This window comes from Aethalodelphis obliquidens, unplaced genomic scaffold (genome assembly GCF_003676395.1).
Source record: "Aethalodelphis obliquidens isolate GAN/ISIS:26980383/991018 unplaced genomic scaffold, ASM367639v1 scaffold50, whole genome shotgun sequence".
Taxonomy (NCBI): domain Eukaryota; kingdom Metazoa; phylum Chordata; class Mammalia; order Artiodactyla; family Delphinidae; genus Aethalodelphis; species Aethalodelphis obliquidens.
This window is the reverse complement of record NW_020837994.1, coordinates 10,125,041-10,144,156: the sequence shown is the minus strand read 5'-3', so window position 1 is coordinate 10,144,156 and position 19,116 is coordinate 10,125,041. Positions and strand designations below refer to the sequence as shown.

At 41.0% G+C, this 19,116-nt stretch overlaps 1 protein-coding gene across 4 annotated transcripts in view; it reads left to right on the top strand.

The window, feature by feature from the left end:
• The window catches only part of DLG2 (discs large MAGUK scaffold protein 2), a 534,199-nt gene that overhangs the window by 378,350 nt on the left and 136,733 nt on the right, over positions 1 to 19,116 (top strand). For all 4 annotated transcript variants that reach the window (XM_027083549.1, XM_027083548.1, XM_027083550.1 and 1 more), the window contains one exon: positions 7,557 to 7,671. In XM_027083549.1, coding sequence (XP_026939350.1) covers positions 7,557 to 7,671 — 115 coding nt within the window. The remainder of the gene's footprint in view (positions 1 to 7,556; positions 7,672 to 19,116) is intronic.

Sequence of the window (19,116 nt, the reverse complement as noted above, 5' to 3'; positions counted from 1 at the left end):
AGTGAGCAGGTGCTATGCTAATAATAGGTATAAACTATTCTACCTGGCCCTGGTGACAACAGCGGTCATGTCCAGGTAAACAATATTGTGATTCCAATAGACTGCACACCATTGATATTTGCCCCAACCCTATTGGAAGGTGCCCCAAAGCTCAGGCTTCCTTAGCTTATAAGCCACCAAGAACTTCTAGCTCAGGTTTGTCTAGTAAAAGCATCACTTCTTGGGTGAGCAGCAGGTGATCTCTTCAGACTGCTTCCCTGGAGTGTGGAAGTGGATAACTTGGCAGGAAAGCAGCCTGTTCTGCTTGGATGTACAGAATCCTGCTTACAGCCCAGTGATTTACCAGTTGTTGTTAAAGCTGCACACATATCCGTAATGAGCAAATAGGAATAGGATGCTACTGTCCCCATTAGTGTGACTAAGGACTGGATATGCATTTGTCTTAAGAGGGGCCATCACAGTAACAACAGAAACAACTGTCTTACATTTACAAAATGCTTCATGTCAAACCTCATTTTGATTCTCACACCACTTTGTGAGAGGAATCTCACAATTGACAGATGAGCGAACTGAAGCTCCGAAACTTTCCATGGCCGTGTTGGTAGTAAATGGCAGGATTAAGGTTTAAAGCTGGCCGCCCAGCCTAAAGTTCCCTGTCCTACTCTGCTCACTGCTTCCTCTGGTAGCTGACAATCATGAGACAGTTGGATGAGGTCACAACTGTGGAGGGTATGCCACTCACCAGCTCACTTCGAGGATGACATGCCCATGGCTTCATGCTGTAGTCTAACGCAGTGAGCTTATTATTTTCTTCTCTCAGGCACAAGGCTGGCATCTGAGCCTTGAAGATGCGAGCAGTTGTTCAGCTTTAATGTATGCAGATTAATCCTATTGCATTAAACAACCCCAGTCTCCTCACAGGAGGCAGTGCCTCCTTTCCTGTGTGGATGATGGGGTGAATTTGCTTCTGGGTCTCCTTGTTCACACTTGACAACTTGTGTAGGAAGCAGGTATATGGCAGAGACCCCTCTCGTGTAGCACATGGCATTCACACCCTTGCCCTAGCTCCATCCAAGTGTCCATCAGTAGCTAAAGCCTTGAGATGATACCGATGGATGAGGTCACTAATATTCCTGAAAAAGGCAGCAGCTTTGGTATTGGGCATCATTCTCCTGACCTCCAGATCACTGTGGATTTGTGAGAGGTCCCTGAGGAGCCATTTAGTGGTTGCCCAGTAGGTGAGTAGTTCCACACTGGTGCCAGGTGTCCCCAAGTACGGCCATCATTGCTCTTTGGCCTGGTAGAGACATCAGTTCATAACAGGCAGAGTAAGGCTGTATTAGGGGGTACTGGGAGCAGACACAGCTTTCCATTTTACCTGGTACAGAAAGGGGTTATGACTTCTGCAAGCAGTGAACAAGAATAGGTGTTGAATTACATGTGAAAATTAACAGGAGGAATTGTCAGTAATTACCAAGAGCCAACCCTTTAGGTCCATCAGCTCTCTGTTGTAACCTTCCCAGCATGTCTTGAAGTAGGTACAGTTATTATTCCTGTTCTACTTATAAGGAAATTGAGCCCAACTTTCACAGTAATGCACAGCTAATAAATGGCAGAGCCAGGATTCTGACCATATCTACATAATCCAAATCTTCTACCCTGTCTACTATCATTACTCATCATGTCTAAGTGAAAGCAAATGATGTAATTCTAATATGAATATGTCTAGTCAGGAACAACTAGATTTCGATACCCAAGAATGTGACATTTAAAAAAATATGGCTTATCATTTATAGAGGGGAAAAAAGAACTAACCAGAGGTAATATTTCTTTTTTTTTCCAGTGGGTTTGTACTTTTAAAAATTGAAGTATAGTTGATTTACAGTGTTGGGTTAATTTCTGCTGTACAGCAAACTGATTCAGTTATACATATATACATTCTTTTTTTTATATTCTTTTCCATTATGGTTTAGCGCAAGATATTGAATATAGTTCCCCATGCTGTATGTTAGTACCTTGTTGTTTATCCCTTCTATCCCTATATAAAAGCTTATGTCTGCTAACCTCAACCTCCCACCCCATTCCTCCCCTAACCTTCTCCCCCTTGGCAACCACAAGTCTGTTCTCTGTCTGTGAGTCAGTTTCTGTTTCATTTGTGTTATATTTTAGATTCCACATATAAGTGATATATGGTATTTGTCTTTCTCTTTCTGACTTACTTAGTATGATAATCTCTAGTTGCATCCATGTTGCTGCAAACAGCATTATTTCATTCTTTTTATGGCTGAGTAGTATTCCATTGTATATATGTACCACATCTTCTTTATCCATTCATCTGTTGATGGACATTTAGGTTGTTTCCATGTCTTGGCTATTGTGAATAGTGCTGCTATGAACATACAGGTGCATGTATCTTTTTGAATTAGAGTTTTGTCCAGATATATGCCCAGGAGTGGGATTGCTGGATCATATGGCAATCCTTTTTCTAATTAATTAATTAATTAACTTATTTATTTATTTTTGCCTGTGCTAGGTCTTCGTTGCTGTGCATGGGCTTTCTTTAGTTGCGGTGAGCGGGGGCTACTCTTTGTTGTGGTGTGTGGGCTTCTCACTGCAGTGGCTTCTCTTGTGGAGCACAGGCTCTAGGCACGCGGGCTTCAGTATTTGCGGTGTGCAGGCTCAGTAGTTGTGGCTTGCGGGCTCTAGAGTGCAGGCTCAGTAGTTGTGGTGCACGGGCTTAGTTGCTTCACAGCATGTGGGATCTTCCTGGACCAGAGCTCGAACCCTTGTCCCCTGCATTGGCAGGCGGATTCTTAACCACTGCGCCACGAGGGAAGTCCCGGCAATTCTATTTTTAATTTTTTTGAGGAACCTCCATACTGTTTTCCATAGTGGCTTAAGGTCCTGCTTCTTTAATGCAGTTTCCCACCTCAGCATTATCCTGCTTAATTTCCTTGTCAGTGTCCCATTCAAGAAGTAAACTCCTTTAGGTTCTTTTTCAAAACTATATGCCATGCACCTAGTACAATCCCATGTGTAGGGAAGGAGGAATGATAGATCTTGAGGTTGGAGAAACAGAGATGAGTGAGGCATACCCACTCTCTAAGGAGTTTATGGGACAATAAAGGAGAGGACCAGCATGTACATAATACAGTAGGTGAAAGGAAGGAGGGTGAGATTTTAGGAGGGAGGGGTAGAGAATTGAGGAGACCTTAGGTTCTAAGGGAAGATTGTGGTGTTTTAATAGGTACTAAGATGTGATGGAGACAGACTGACCTCACAGAGATCCAGGGTTGAATGCTAGCTCCATGTCCAAGGAGCTCTGTTACCTAGAAGCTTTGTGACTTTGGTGAAGTTAGTTAACCTCTCTGAACCTGTTTCCTCATCTCTAAAATAATATGCTTACCTCAGAGCTTTGTTAGGAGAAATAACATAATTTTTAAGTATGTAGCACAGAAAGTAGTCTATTGCAGGTGCACAGTTCAGTAAACATGAATTTTCCTTTAGAATATATAAAGATTGAGCACTTTAAAATCTCATTAGAATGTTCTCCTGAGTGTTAGGATTTTATTGGAAAATATCCCAAAGGGGAGGGCATGGATGTGAATGAAACATTTGGGGAAAGAAGAGGGAATTAAGATTAAATGGACGTGGTAGTGTTAGATTTTTAACTTGTTGAAAATGTAGGTTTCAATACTATTGTAAAGCATAAAGAAGACATACTTCACAATTTATGTATCTACTTTCTTGTTTATTTCTAGAGCATTTCTAACTTTAAACTTGTTTAACTATGAGAGGCTGGAGACATAGCCCCTCTCCTCTCTGTCTCTGTCTCTCTCTCACACATGTATACACACACACCATTTATATTTGTAAACTCAGATCTTATTGTTTTTGCTTTGATGAAATTACTTGTAAAACTTTATTTTTCGAAAAGGAGCAAAGAGGGATAAACACTTTTGAATACAGGATTTGTGTTTAACATGATTGTCAAAGTGGAGAAGTTGAGAACAAGATGGATTCCAGTTAAGACAAATACAATACAATACAATACAACACACAATATAATACCTCCCCATCCACAGTGGAGAATGTAAACACCATAGAATACGATGCAGAATAAACATTTCAAAAGGATGGTAGAAAACATTTTGGGGATCTAATGAGCCATACAGTAAGGAGAACACAGGAAGAGCCTAATAAAGTGCTGATGGCATACAAGTTAAGTATCAGAGAACTGTTTCCAAAATGTATGACATGGCTGAGATGGGGAGAGCATAGAGACTGCCAAGAGAATAGTAAAAACAACAGTGGGATTTGGGAGTGGCCATAATTAGACAGGAGTAAAGCCTTGAAATTAGGCAGAATAATTAGCCTTGAAACCAAAGTCCTAGAGGAGAAGCATCTTGTCTTTCTACATTTAAAAAAAAGCCTTAATATTGAAAACAGGCAATTACAGTCCTACAGGCATTTTAGAACTGAATTCATTTCAGTTCCTCTCACTTCCTCGTTCATTATTTATTCATTCATTCATTCATTCAGAAAATGTTTATTGAGCACCTGTTATTAAATGCCTCCTGCATACCAGACACTAGGTTAGGAACAGGGAAAGGCTTGCTGAACTCAATCTAATGGGGAAGGTGAGCAACGGCGCAAATGACTGCAGTTTGGTGTGATGAGTACAGTAAAGTAGCAAAGTGTCGGTATGTAGTCGAGGACTGGCACTGAATTAGGTGTTTCGGTGGGCGGGGGGAGATGGTTGGAGGTGGGAGTTCAGGTTTTTGTCATGATAATAAAGTCATCAAATGGTAGAGGGGTTGTCCTGGGAACAGATGGCAGATTGAGTGATTCTTAGGGGCGATGCATGGTGTTTAGCTAGTGACAGTGTGGAGCATGGCTCAGAAGGAACAGAGAGTTCCAGCTCTGTGTTCCAGGCTAGATTATTTTCTCCAAAAAATGCTGATGGGGGCTGTGTGACTCTGTGCAAAGCTTTGATACTCATGCTGTGGTGCTGTACAGACCTGCCATGGATGTGCTCACGTACACCAAGATCCCTGTCTGACACCAAAGGCTGTCATATGGGAATTGTTAAATAAATTATAGTCTAAACTGTGGAATGTAATTAAGGGTATTAAGAAACATGATACTTATTATTTGAGAGAGGGTAGGAAAAGATCCAAGTTAACACTGTTAAAAAGGGAGGAAAAAACATGAGCATAATATATAATTAAGATCTCATATGTGTGTGGGAGTATGTATATATTCAAATGAATTGAGAAATGTCTGCGGAAGTCCAGCACCCGCCAGCTATGTACCTATAGGCTACGCTATAGGGAAGGACAGCAGTGAGAGAGTAGAAGGGGGGATGGGGACCTCTCATTTTTTGTTCTGTGTTTTTCTGTATGGTTCACATTTTTACAACATCCATGGACTTCGTTTTGTAATTTAAATAAGAAATGAAATAATGCTTATGAAGCCCTGAGCACAGCATCTGCCATGTGGCTGGCAGTAATATTAATTGGATATTAATAGGATGGCAAGAAAATATGACTTGCTCAGAATGATTTAAATCTGCATATAGCATCATATTTATGGCTGTAAATAAGTGTTTTCTCTCTCTGCTAAAATGAAATGAAATAAATATCTTAAATTATGGTTAATAGATTTTAGGTTAAATAGGTATTCGGCTTATTTAAACATTTAGGATTTAATCATTCAAAGAGAAGTTGTGAACAGGAAGTGTTCCAAATCTAGGTAATATCAGACTTCGCCTAAACACCAGAAATTTCCTGTCAGTTAGGGTTGTCTGTAGAGCACTAAACTTTAAAAATATTTAACATTCAGAATTCATTGCTGTCTGTCATTGAAAACTAAGGTCAAATCATTTTCTTTATGAAATTCCATGCCACAACAGCCAACAGATATTCAGTAAATTGAATTTAAATTTAATGGAACTTTTTATTATAAAAAATTTGAAGTACACTGTAAGTAGATCATCTTGTATTATATTCATTTAGTCATTCCTGTTTTTGTGAAAAGTTACGGATAAATTGAATTGAAAATCACATTGTTTTCTGAAATGTACTGAGGACCTCTGTGAAAATTCTTCATGCTTTAAATTCTCCGAAAGCAAGACACAGTTGTGCCAGGGAGGTGACAGACCAAGTTGGGATCAAGAACATGGAAACTTCAAAAGCCATTTCCTTTTCTATGCTCATTGTTTTACGGAGTGTCTTAAAACCTATTTTTCTTTCTTTCTTTTTATTGGATTGATATGGTGAAAAAATTTTTCCTGTGATGAAATAGCATCTTTTAATAATTATATTTCCTTGATTTTTTTTAGACCCATATGTTTTTTCTTTGAATATTTCTAAAATAGATTTACTATTTTCGAACCCTGATCTCCTGAGAAGCTGATTTAAATATATTGTATGTATTAGAATTGATGAAGTTTGGCATGTGATGTTTTATATTAAAGCTATAAGGCAAAGTTGAGGTATGATCCCAAGTAATCAGCTTCTAGGAGCCCCCCAGGGGGGGAAAAACTTAGCAAAATTAAATGGCGTTTTTTTGTTTGTTTTGTTTTTTTTGTGGTACGCGGCCCTCTCACCACTGCGGCCTCTCCCGTCGCAGAGCACAGGCTCCGGACGCGCAGGCCCAGTGGCCATGGCCCACGGGCCCAGCCGCTCCGTGGCATGTGGGATCCCCCCGGACCGGGGCACGAACCCATGTCCCTCGCATCGGCAGGCGGGCTCCCAACCACTGCGCCACCAGGGAAGCCCTAAATGGCGTTTTTTACACAGTTCATCACCAAACACTTGATACTCTGGTCTATCTGGCTGGGGGTAACTAGAGACTCACCTCAGCCCCTATACTATTGGTAATCCTATGAACTTTTGGGGTTTTTTACCCTCTCATTTCTAAATTAATCCTATTATTTAGAGATAATTATAGATTCACATGCAGTTGTAAGAAGCAATACAGGGAAATCCTATGTACTTTTACTCTGTTTTTCCCAGTGGTAACATTTTAGAAATCTGTAGCATGCTATGACAAGCAGGATGTTGACATAGACATAATCCATCAAATTTATTCCAGTTTTCCCAGCTTTACTTGTAATCATGTGTGTGTGTGTGTGTGTGTGTGTGTGTGTGTAGTGAGTTCTGTGTCATTTTATCACATGTGCAAGTACCTGTATCCACGACCACAGTCAAGACAGGAAACATTTCCATCACCAACAAGGATACCTTGTATAGCCCATTTATAAAAACACCCACCTCCTCCCCATGGACTTTTCACATATTGGGGATTTGGTGGTGGTATGTTTTTGAGTTACGTTTTGGGAAGTAACTGGTTTGTTCTTTCCCTCTGGTGAATGTCTTCAAATAAATAATATGAAAGTAAACCTTCTGTGTTCCTCCATTCTTGCATTGTGCATCTCCCCGTGGCTTGGCAAAGGGACCAACAGCAGGGACGAAGGGTTGCCTTGAGTGTGCAGTATTTCTAACTTGCTGAAGGCACAGAACCAAATTTGCCACCTCCGTTTCCATTCCCAGATTACGCTCGATTTGAGGCCAAAATCCATGACCTACGAGAGCAGATGATGAACCACAGCATGAGCTCCGGGTCCGGGTCCCTGCGAACCAATCAGAAACGCTCTCTCTATGTCAGGTAGGCAACAGTGTATTTCTTACTGTGATCTGTACTTGTGAGCCATCAGCTTGGGGAGACAAAGGCGACGCCTTATAGCAACGGGACACGTGTTCTTGACTAACCTACACTTGTCAATACACCACTGTAAGACCTTAAGTTTAACCATTTTGAAGAAATTTTTGAAATGTTATTAATTATGTTAAATTAGTTAAAGGCCCCTGCTTTTAACAAGTTCTTTGACCATGTTGTGATCCAGGGTAAAGTTCTTAGCATAGGTTGTAGTAAAAATAATAAGAAATATTTTCAGTTCTGATACATCTTAAATTGAATATGTGGGCCAAAGCCCTGGACATTGGCTTACCATCAGTATGGGAAGAAAATATTCTCATATTGCTTCCTGGCCTGCTTGACATCTATGCATTAACTTTGGTGTATTGATTGGAAATCAGAAGTACTCTCTCAAAGAGCTATGTGGTTTTTTTCTTAAAGTCTTGGTAGAATGACTTTCTTCTGTGGCATCTCATTACCAGTTGATTCTCAAACCACAAAAGTTACTTGTTCCTTGCCTGTCGAAACTCATTAATTTACCAGAAAAAAAGATGATTGATTGAACTTGAAATGCCCTGTGGTCTTTCATCCCCATAGTTAACTCTTGAGTAAGATCCATCATCACTCAACTATAACATTCACCTCTTAGCATAAGCCTTCTATATTCTTCCCAAAATGTACTTCATCAGTGCTGACTCCACTTGAAAAAAAAACCAGAAAACTGTACACTTGCAAACTGTAAAAACTCAGTGAATTTGAAGTATCCAGTTGTTTCTTAAAAATAATTCATCATATTTCTTTAAGGATTTTATGTCATATTAAAGGATTAATTCCTAGTTTTTCATAAAATCTAGGAAAATCTTCCTAATTCCAATTGGAAACTATTCTTCATTCCACTATCATTCAATTAAAAAGAATGATGACTTACAATAATAATAATGTAAGTATTAACAGCCAGAGGGGGAGAGTGATGTCCAGTTAATGGTGCAGATGAATCCAGGTATCAGTGGAGGAACCATGCCCATCCTCACTGTATTCTCTCTCCCTCAGGATCTGGTCTGATTCCCACCTAGGGCCATATCCTCCTGATCTGAAATTTCACTGTCTTTTCTTGACATGAGGTGCATGTTATAGACATTAATTGATGTACTTGGATTGACTTGTCCTGTTGGTTCCTCTTTGGCTATAAAGTTATCTTTTGTGTGTATTAGGTAGGCACAGCAGGGCCAAGAAGGGAGCAGGATTCCAGAAGGCGGCAGGTTCTCGAAGGCCTTGATTTGCTGGCCTCTCTGACAAGCATAGAGCCCCTTCTTATTCCAGGGAGTTCCAGTACCTCAGAAGTCCTGAGATTTAAAATAAAAAAAACCCAGAATATCAATGTCCCAAATTTGTTCAACTGCGTTTTGGAAGATTATTTTGATACATTTCTGTGTAATCTGTGAAAGGAACTGTTGAGGACCACCCTAGAACATGTCTTGTAGTGACATCACAAATATGATGGAAAGTAGCTGTTTCTGTTCTCCTTACTTGTGTTGTATTGCTATTCTTTGTGATATAAAATATTTTCTAATCTTGAAATGTTTTAGTCTTGGGTAGCAAATTAGGAAAAGCCAATTAGGTTAGTAGGTTAGAGATAAATCAGCTAATAAAAATGGAATGGTTATATAGAATAAAACTGGAAGGAAACATTACCATATTGTTGGTGTCTTGTTAAAAAATAGAATGCATAAACATGTCAATGTACTAGAAGGAGTTTGCCAAAAATATACTGGTAATAGCTTACTCCTGTTAATTAAGTTGTGGAGGATTAGGAAAATTAAATGAAGTGCTATGATGCTATTATGTAAGACTAATAGACTTATTTGAAATAATAGTGTTACTCAGAATCAGACCTTTATTCTCTAAAATGGTAAATAAAACTATAACATACAAGAGATGAAGACTTAAGGTAATAAAGAATGTTACCTTGTTAACATTCTAATAGTTGGAGGTCATATTGAAAGGAGGAACTACTTTTAAATGAGGCTCAAAAATAGCTGACACTAAATGGGAAATTTCCCAAATTATTTCTTCACAAGATACGAAAAGTGTGTTGTAGAGGGCTGACCTCAGTATCTAAATGACTTTTAGAGGCATAGAATTGGAAAAAGATATGAACCATGAATAGAGTAAAATCAGAGGGAAAGAACTTACAAGATCCCCTGGCCTTGTTCTCATGCAATGTGATAAATTAATTTAAATTAATTAATTTCATTAATTAATAAAATGAAATGAAATGGCAAGGCCTAAAGGGGATTCTTACTAAAAATGATTAAGTATGTTTGTTTGTTTGTTTGTTTTACACCAGTTTTAGCTATAGGATTTTCATAGATATGCTTGTTTCATCCAGATCGCTTGAATAGAACTAGTGCCAGTTGATTGTGCTTATTTTAGAAAGTCAGCTAGTTGCTGTCTCAGAATAAATCAGTAACAGAATTTCTCTGATTATATAAACATCAGATGATGAGCATGTCTCTTTAATCTGAGAATGACACCCTGGAGTATTATTCTCTTTATTCTGCTCAGCTTTATGTAATTCTAGGGCTGGAACCTTAGCTATCACCAGGCCCACCGTTTAATTTGCACAAGGGGAAACTGAGGCCCCAGGAGGGAAGGGATTTGCCCGGGACCCCACAGCCATTTGGTGGCAGAGTTAGATGTCCTGCCTCCTAGTGCCACCTCACTCCACCTGCTCAGGGGACAGCTTGTGCATCTCAGCTGTTGAACGCACTTTGGCCATGAATCCCAGTGTGCTTCCATCAGCACAGTGGCCGACTCTTGGATTAAGGAGTAGATTAGCTGAGAGGAAAAATTCAAACAGAAACCTCTTTGGGGTTTTTACACAGGATAAACTGTACTATAGGGATTTCATAGGGGATTTCTTTAGTACTATTCGTATTTTTCCATGAAGCCGAAACCTAAACCAGAAAGCAAGCAGCTTCTTGTTCTGTAATAAACAATTTAGCTGACTTAGTAGAACATTTGTTTGCACCACAAAACCACCCTTCCCCTTGGAGTCACCTCCTCTTCCCTATATGCACAACACATACACACGCACACACTCTCTCACACCTCACACTCCCAGCATTAGCCCTGCGCTGACCATGTCCAAGATAGTGCATCTCCTCAGGATATTGCAGAAGTTGGCCTCATTCCCCTACTAGAAATGGTCCTCCCTGGTGGTGGCGATTTATTTGCCCGACAGTGTGGAAGAGAGAGGGAGGGAACTAGCACATCTGAGCCAGGCGGTGTTGTAAACTTGAGCCAGCCCTCTCTATTTTCCAATCTAGTTGTAATCATTTTCCTTCTTTTAATCTTTTTTGTAAGGTGCTTGAAGTGCTTTGGTAGTGCCATGCAAATGGAGTTGATTGTCGCTAATGATAATACTGTACGTGTTGTATGCCAGTGATTTGCATCTGTTTGATTTAATGGGCTATGCGTATTGTGTATTTCCTGCATTGTGAAACATGTAGTTGTAGAACCTTAAAAGTAAATAAAATATTAAAAATTTGAATAAAGTATTTTTCAAAATGCTCCACAAGTACATTATCAGTTCTTCAGCCATAGATTCACTTGGGCTCCTGAACCACTGGAATACGGGGTTTCGGGTTTCATTGCATGTACTTTGGGGCTCTCCATATGGGCAGGTTGAGGTCTCCCTAGCTCTAAAATATGCACTCCCCGTCTTCTTATCAGTTGTTAAATGCATCCCTATAGCAGAACAAGGCTTTTCCTGCTACTAATAGGAATGCACCTTTATATCTAAAAGCTATGAAGAAAGGTCAGAGATACAGGGGATTAAATTCACACAGAAGTGCAAATGGCTAAGGAGAGATCCTTTCTTCTGATAAAAGAGAGCAAGAGCACCCAGGACACTGGGAGAATGGAGAGGGGAAGAAAGAAAAGCAGGTAAGTCCACCAATGGGGAGTGAAAGGTCACAGGAAAGAACATAAAAGAGAAACTTGGCCCATGTTCGTTTGTTAATAAAAGGTACCGATTTTGAGAGTTCAAGTGAATAAGCTTTCTGTTGTGAATTTAGGTTTTGTTTGTTTGTTTGTTTGCTTCATATTTGGAGCATTTTGTGAATTTATGTTTAGTCAGTTACTATAATTTATTTATGCATTCATCAAGCATCTTTTGAGTGTATATTCTGTGCCAGGACCTATAATGGACATTGAGGACCCAGCAGTAGAAGTCATGTTTCCTGTCCCCAAGGAACTCACATCTAGTGGGGGGGACAGCTGAGGGGAAGACAATCACAATGCAGTGTGGTGTGAAAAGTTACCTCTAGAGAGGCCGAGAATCTTTACTGCTGCCTTATATAAGGATATCTGAATTGATTCTTGAAGATTTTGTATGAGTTAATCCAGAGGCCTTCAAACCTTTTTACTCAAAGTAAGAAATACATTATTCATCATGGCCCAGTAAATACATACGCACATAAAGCTGAAAGAAGAATTTCATCAAAGTGTACCTTTAATGTACAGTAAACTTTGCTATTTTCCGTTCTATTTGTCTTCCTCTTTTTTTAAAAAAAGTGAAGGTCACAACTCATTAACTTGGTTTAATAACTCACTAATGGGTTGTGATCTACAGCTTGCAGATGGAGTAAACAAGGAGGAGCATTCCAGGCAGATGACACAGTACATAGGCAGGAGAACACATCTTCACTACGTTACAGTTAGCATCTCTGGAATCCCCAGACCCTTGGTGTCCTAGCCAGCTTGGAAGGCGGTTCTCCCTGGCATAGATGAGGAAGTAGAAATGGAGGGAAACGTTTGTCAGGCATCTTCTGTGGGTCACCCATTATGTTAGTGTTTGCCATATATATTTCCCCGTATGATTCTCGCAACACCTCGAAGAATCAGGGAATATTTCCTCTATTTTACAGGTGAAGAAAGTGAGACTCGGAGAAGGTAAATATTTGCCCCCAAGCTCACAGAATGGGACTGGATGTGAGCCAGACATTCAGGTCCTGTGTGTGAGGCAGTAGAGAACAATGCTTATTTAAGAGCACGGTTGCTGCATTGTGCCAGACAGACAAACATTTGAATCTTGGTTCTGCCACTTACTAGCTCAGTGATCTTGGACAAGTCAGTCTCTCTGTCCTTAGCGTCTTTATCCGTGAAATTAGTAACAAGATACCACAAAGTGGTTGTGAGGATAAAGTAAAATGGTGAATTTAAATACCTGGCACATGCGAAGCAATTGATTAATGTCAGTGGTGTTTATCATTTATTAGAAAGGCAGCCTGTCCCCTGCAGGACAGAGAGACTGTAGAATTGTTTGTGAACGGAGACACTTTTCTCAGCAGCGGTGAGTCTCCCTGTGCCTTGGCTTTCCTTCATCAAGGGAAGGAGGATAGACTTCCTGGAGACCTTTTATGTTTTCAGTCCTCTAGACCCCATGAAAGCCAACGGGAAAGGCCAGGATTCTATGGCTCCAGAGTGCCCAGCTGTGCCAACTCATCAGGCATTTCTCATCCCCCACAAGGGTCTGTCCAGAGACAGAATCTAAAAAGAATTCAGTTGGAGACACAGCTAAGAAGAAAGGGTTGCTTTGCTTACACCTGGCCCTTCCAGTTCCTCATGGGTGTTATCAGCGTCCCTATCCTCACAATTTCTTCCATTTTTCCTCTGCATTCTTCAGCTACTCTAAGCCCTCTGCTCATGGTTTTCTGTTCTGAATTTGAAGGATTTTCTTCTTTTTACAGTGGTTCGAAGTCCACATTTTAAACTGGTAACTCAAACTTTCTACTTTCCTTGACAGTTTTTGCTTCAAAGGCTATATAATATAACAAATGCTGAGGTCTGCCTCCTGCCCCATTGTTTAACATAATGTTTTTACACATAGATTCATTAGGGCATCGATTCTTTCATTCAACAAACATGGTTTCACGTACTTACCTACAATATACCAGTCTGCCGTAGATGCTAAGGATACAGAGATGAGTAAGAGCACAGACCTCTTTCCCTCAGGATTCTCATTGTACATATCTGCAGGCAATTCAAGTAGTATGTAGATCATTATTGTAACTGTCCTTTTATGATACCTCATGTGTTATATGCCTTGCAGTTATTAACCTATTTTAGTCTTTACATTATGCCTATAAGGCTTCCTACAATGAAATCTACCCAGAAGACCACTGGTATTTAAAACTCAGCTATGAAAATAGTGATCACTCTGGTCTTTTTTAAAGCTTCATGGGAAAGCTCCTTGAAATGGTAATACCATCAATACTGGACCTGCAAATCCCAGTTAATGTCTTAATTTTACTATATCCTTAGTGCCTTATGCCACAGTGCTTGGCATAAGAAAGTCTCCTTAGTAAATATTTGTTGGATGAATTAATTCCTAGACTCTCTTTCCTATACAAATGTGAAAGAAAAAAATTAGAAGATAAGCCAGGACCTTTGAGCAGTCAGTCCTACGGAAACCCAATACCAAGTGTGTGGAGTCTGGCTGTGTCCTGAGGACGCAGGAACTACCTACTGGTACTGGGATTTCCAGGACACATCGGGCTCTGCAGGGCCTTTCAGGCTGCTTCATTTGCCTGCTGAACTCTGTGACCCTCTTTCAACTGAGGCCTAATTCAATTTAGGCCATGACACACAGCCTGTACCCTCTTAGCAAGAGGACTTGGGGTAGGGGCTGGGTTCAGGGTGAACTTCATCCATTTTCTCGTTCTTGGCACCCTTAATCTTCCTGTTCTAGGGACACAGGGCTGGGAGTTACATTGAAGCAAGTCTTGAGCAAACATATCTCACCCAGGATTCTTTATCCTGATGGGTTTTCATTCTAGAGGAAAGATGTTCTTACCTGATTGATTTTGGTGGGAGGGGAAAGCAACCTCATCATATAAGTAAGAGACCCTGGTATTTTTTATTCTTCTTCTTTAAACAATAACATATCCTTCCACTCTACTTCCTTCCCCCACTGTACTGCTGGTCAGTAACCTGGGGATGCAAAGGAAGAATGTGGAATGAAGCCAGTCAGGGGACTTGGCTCCAGTGCAAAGCTGCTTCCAGCTTCACCTGGCTGTGGATTTCTCCAGGTCGTTTAAGGCAAAGCCATGAAATCTGTGAACTTCTTCCCTTCCAACCTTGGACCAACATACTGTCAGCAGCCGTCCCCACAGGACATGTCTCAATCCTGTGTGCATCCCCTGCCCAGTGCTTGGCACAGCGCTGGCCTACAATGGCATTTTTACTGCCTGTCATTCATTCAGTCACTCATATATTCTTATTTGGCAAAATTATCATTTATTTTTTCAGAAATACAATGTATTATAGCACCTTGGATTCAGAGTTTCTTATCTCTCTTAAAATCTTATTGGAGGAGACATGACCAGGTACCTGAAACAGTTTAACAAAATGAGGCAGAGAGTCTGGAGATAGTCTAGACTTGGGAAGCCAGAGAGATCTGGAGAGGGCATTGCAAAGTCAGGGTAGGCAGCTGGTACCACACTGAGAGGCCAGAGCTTGTGTACCAGTGCTTTACTCCTGACTTCGTTTAAGCCTTAAAACAGTGCTATGACATAATTATGATTATTATCCCCATTCTACAGAGGAGGAACCTTGTAGAAGGAAAAATAACCTATACATGGTGCTACGTGGCCAAGCCATATTCTCTACCCGGGTGTGTCTCTCACTGGAGCCCATGCCCACTGTACTGCAGTACAGTGAGGAGGAAGTTAATCCTGTAGGGGCAGAGGTTACATTCATATTGATAGACCTTCTGTTTGGTTTATGCTTTATACTGACTTCCTCAGGGTAGACCTGGCATCTGATCCAGACTTCACAGTTGCTCAGTTGCTGAAATTTGAGTTTCTCATTTGTAAAATGGACATAATACCTGGTTCACAGACTTGTTGTTAGGATTAAGTTAAACTAAGTCTATGAAAGAGCCTGCCAGATGGGCCTGTTAAGTAAAGGGGAGGACCTTTACCCCTTCCATTATTCAGAGCTTGCCTCCTAAGCTGGTGCCTCCTTTAAAGCGGAATAGATTTTGATTCTTCATGTATACTTTGAGACTCATTAGCACTATGTGCACTCTTTCAGGCATTTGCATTTTTAATTGCATCCTTAATTGTGGAACAAAAGGCTTTGTCTTCAGGCAGCTAATTTTGTGCCAGAAATAGAATGGAGGAGGGGTCATTGGGGATCTGGAGGAGGTTTCTCCTTCACCTAAAATCATAGGCTGGCCCCGACTTCAGAAGGTTTTTAATTTTTAGATTTCTGTAGAAAGAGGGACAATAGTACCATGGATGACCCTACCATTGACCATCACATTTTTTTTATCTATCCCTCTATCCCAAGATCTAGAATCAGATATCATTTTTATTAATGGCAGACCCTCATTCATTCACTTGCTCACTCATTCATCCAGAAAACTGTTTCAGAGCCACAACCATCTACCTTATGCTATTACTATGCACTGGGGAATAAAAAGATTAATAGGGCGTCTTTTCTGCCCTGGAGGCACTGAAGAATCACTCTACCAGCCTGGGTTCTGATCCTCACCCCCGCCCCATGGTAATCATACTTCCAGACATTTCACATCTCCAGAGGAGGTACTGTAGCCTGTTAGCCCAAAATTACTACTTCCAAGAACAATCTGAACAGCTCTAGCTACAAAAGAGGGCAGAACAATAAAAGGCACAACACAGAATGTTCACAGGAGAGAACAGGTGAGAGGTGAGGGCATGGAAAAATTGAGGGAATCTCCACCCTAAATCATGTGATTCGGTTAGGAACAAGGGAATAAACTCAGGACATTGGTCCTTTCATCTCAGCATTTGAAACAGAGCCAGACACATTATAGGAAATCTTTAAGTACTTATTGAACAAACTTTTTGAATATCAATTCAAATTGATATTTGAATTGATATCAATTGAACATGAAGGTTAAACATGATGGTACTGGGAGAATCACCAGTGACTCATAGATGCTGGTTGAGTTAAGCACGTTCTCCTCTGTGTTCCTCTGCCCCATGTAAACTCTCTTCTAACCTTCACACCCTTTCCACTGCCCGCCTCTTAACTCACCTGTCCCCTCCACCGATGGTGAGCACCTCTCAAATGGAGATTTGCCCAGTTACAGTCTGTATCTGCACGGTCTGGCCTACGGTAACTGCTGAATCCATCAAGTGAATGAATTATGGATGTTGCTAGATTGGAGAGCATTTAACTTTTAATTAAAATTTTACTTAATTACCTCATGGCTTGCAAATGGTTCCCTGCCTAACAGAGGTCCTTGTCTCTTCTTGATCGGATGAATAAACCGTCCTGTTCAGTAGCGATAATTGTCTCAAACTATGTTTTTTTAAAAAACTCATTTAGCCAGACAAATGCCATATTTAGTATAGGTTAAGACTTCAAACCCATTTTCCTTTTTATTGGGAATCAATAAGAACAGAAACAATAATAAACATCCACAAGTTCTTCTGAAATACTTCCTAGTAATAAACAGCTAATTATAATTGCATCCTATTCTATGCCAGGCAGTTTGCTAAGCACCTTATACGGATTATCTTATATAATTCTCACAGCCCCTGCCCCCCTAAGAGATAGGTGCTAGTTTTAGCCCCACTGTAAAGAAGAGAAAATGGAACCTAAGCCAGCTGTCCTCTGCCCCTACCTATGGTGCCATGTGGCTTTATTGAAAGGCTTTCATAAATTTGATTTGATTTGATTTAAAATATCTGTTAAGTAGGTATTGTTTTCCCACAGTTTTCAGATAAGAAATCTGTGGCTCAAAGTATTGAACTATCTACTCTTTTCTCCACGCATAGAGTAGTACCAAGCCCTTGCCTCAGTCCAGTCACTTTAAAGGTGTGTGAACCCACAGCTCACATGTATCTTTGTCTAACGTTTGCCTCCTGTTTCATTTACTGCCACGTAACACACCGCATGATTTCTATAGAACTACTTACGCATTGTTAAATGTCGAATGGGCAGCTGAATGAATATCATAGTCACCTTAGATCCTGTACTCTAGTTTGAAGATGCCCAGAGCATGCGGATTTGTGGTTAAATTGAGCGAGACCCCCTGAGCTGTGGCCATGACAACAGTGTGAACAAATTCTCTGCCCCTTTTCTGCCAGCAGATTCTGCAGCCTGCGTAGCCCTAGCCAGGTAAAGCCCCACATCAAAGAACACAATTGAAGTGCCTGTCATACGTTGTGCCCCGAACATGGGGGAACATGCAGCCTGAGACCCACAGTCAGCTATACAATTTGTGGGGCCCAGTGCAAAGTGAAAATGGGGCTCCACATTCAAAAATTAGAATGTAAAGACAGTGAGAGCAGAGCATAATACTAAGTGCGGGACTCTGCAGCCACGCAGGCCCACACCCATGATGCCAGTCCTGCTAACACCTGGCTTAGGACAGTTTGCTCAAAGCTGAAGGCATGTGTGTTTCCCTTAGTAAATAGTGCAGCAAGTGTAAGAAACACGATATCAGCATTGGGAACATTTTCAAGGAGCCAAGCTTTGTCTTTTACCTAAAAGAATACTTTGTATAAAGTATCCATACCTCTGCTTTTGGGATCTGTGGAAAAGCTATCTTTCATCCCTCTTAGTGCTTGAGGACCTTGAAATTCCACTTGCTCTGAACTTTCAACGGCCTGCTTTCAGTCATCACTCTCCACTGTAGGAAATCTTTCAAAAGTTAAGTGGTGTCATTTTTTTCACATTTAGTTAGCACCTGCAGTACACTGTTCTGCAAAACAGTCTTCCTGTTCTGCAAAAGTTACTACTCCTTCTCCTTGCTCCTCAGGTCTAAATTCTTAAGAAAATGTATAAAAGTGCCTCAGAACTTCCCTGGTGGTGCAGTGGTTGAGAGTCCGCCTCCCGATGCAGGGGACAAGGGTTTGTGCCCCGGTCCGTGAGGATCCCACATGCCACGGACCGGCTGGGCCTGTGAGCCATGGCCGCTGAGCCTTCGCGTCCGGAGCCTGTGCTCCGCAATGGGAGAGGCCACAACAGTGAGAGGCCCGCATACCGCAAAAAAACAAAAACAAAAACAAAAGTGCCTCAGAGGACTTTGGAAATCACTGGAACCTTTTGGGTGTTGGTGTCCTTTCCATGTGTGATTTCCTACATGCAGAGGCTGCAAGACTTATAGATTTCCCTGACCAACAGCATTAGAATTTAAAAAATCAGGACTTCCCTGGTGGCGCAGTGGTTGAGAGTCCGCCTGCCGATGCAGGGGACGCAGGTTCGTGTCCTGGTCCGGGAAGATCCCACATGCCGCCGAGCGGCTAGGCCTGTGAGCCATGGCTGCTGAGCCTGCGCGTCCGGAGCCTGTGCTCCACAACAGGAGAGGCCGTAACAGTGAGAGGCCCGCGTACTGCAAAAAAAAAAAAAAAAAAA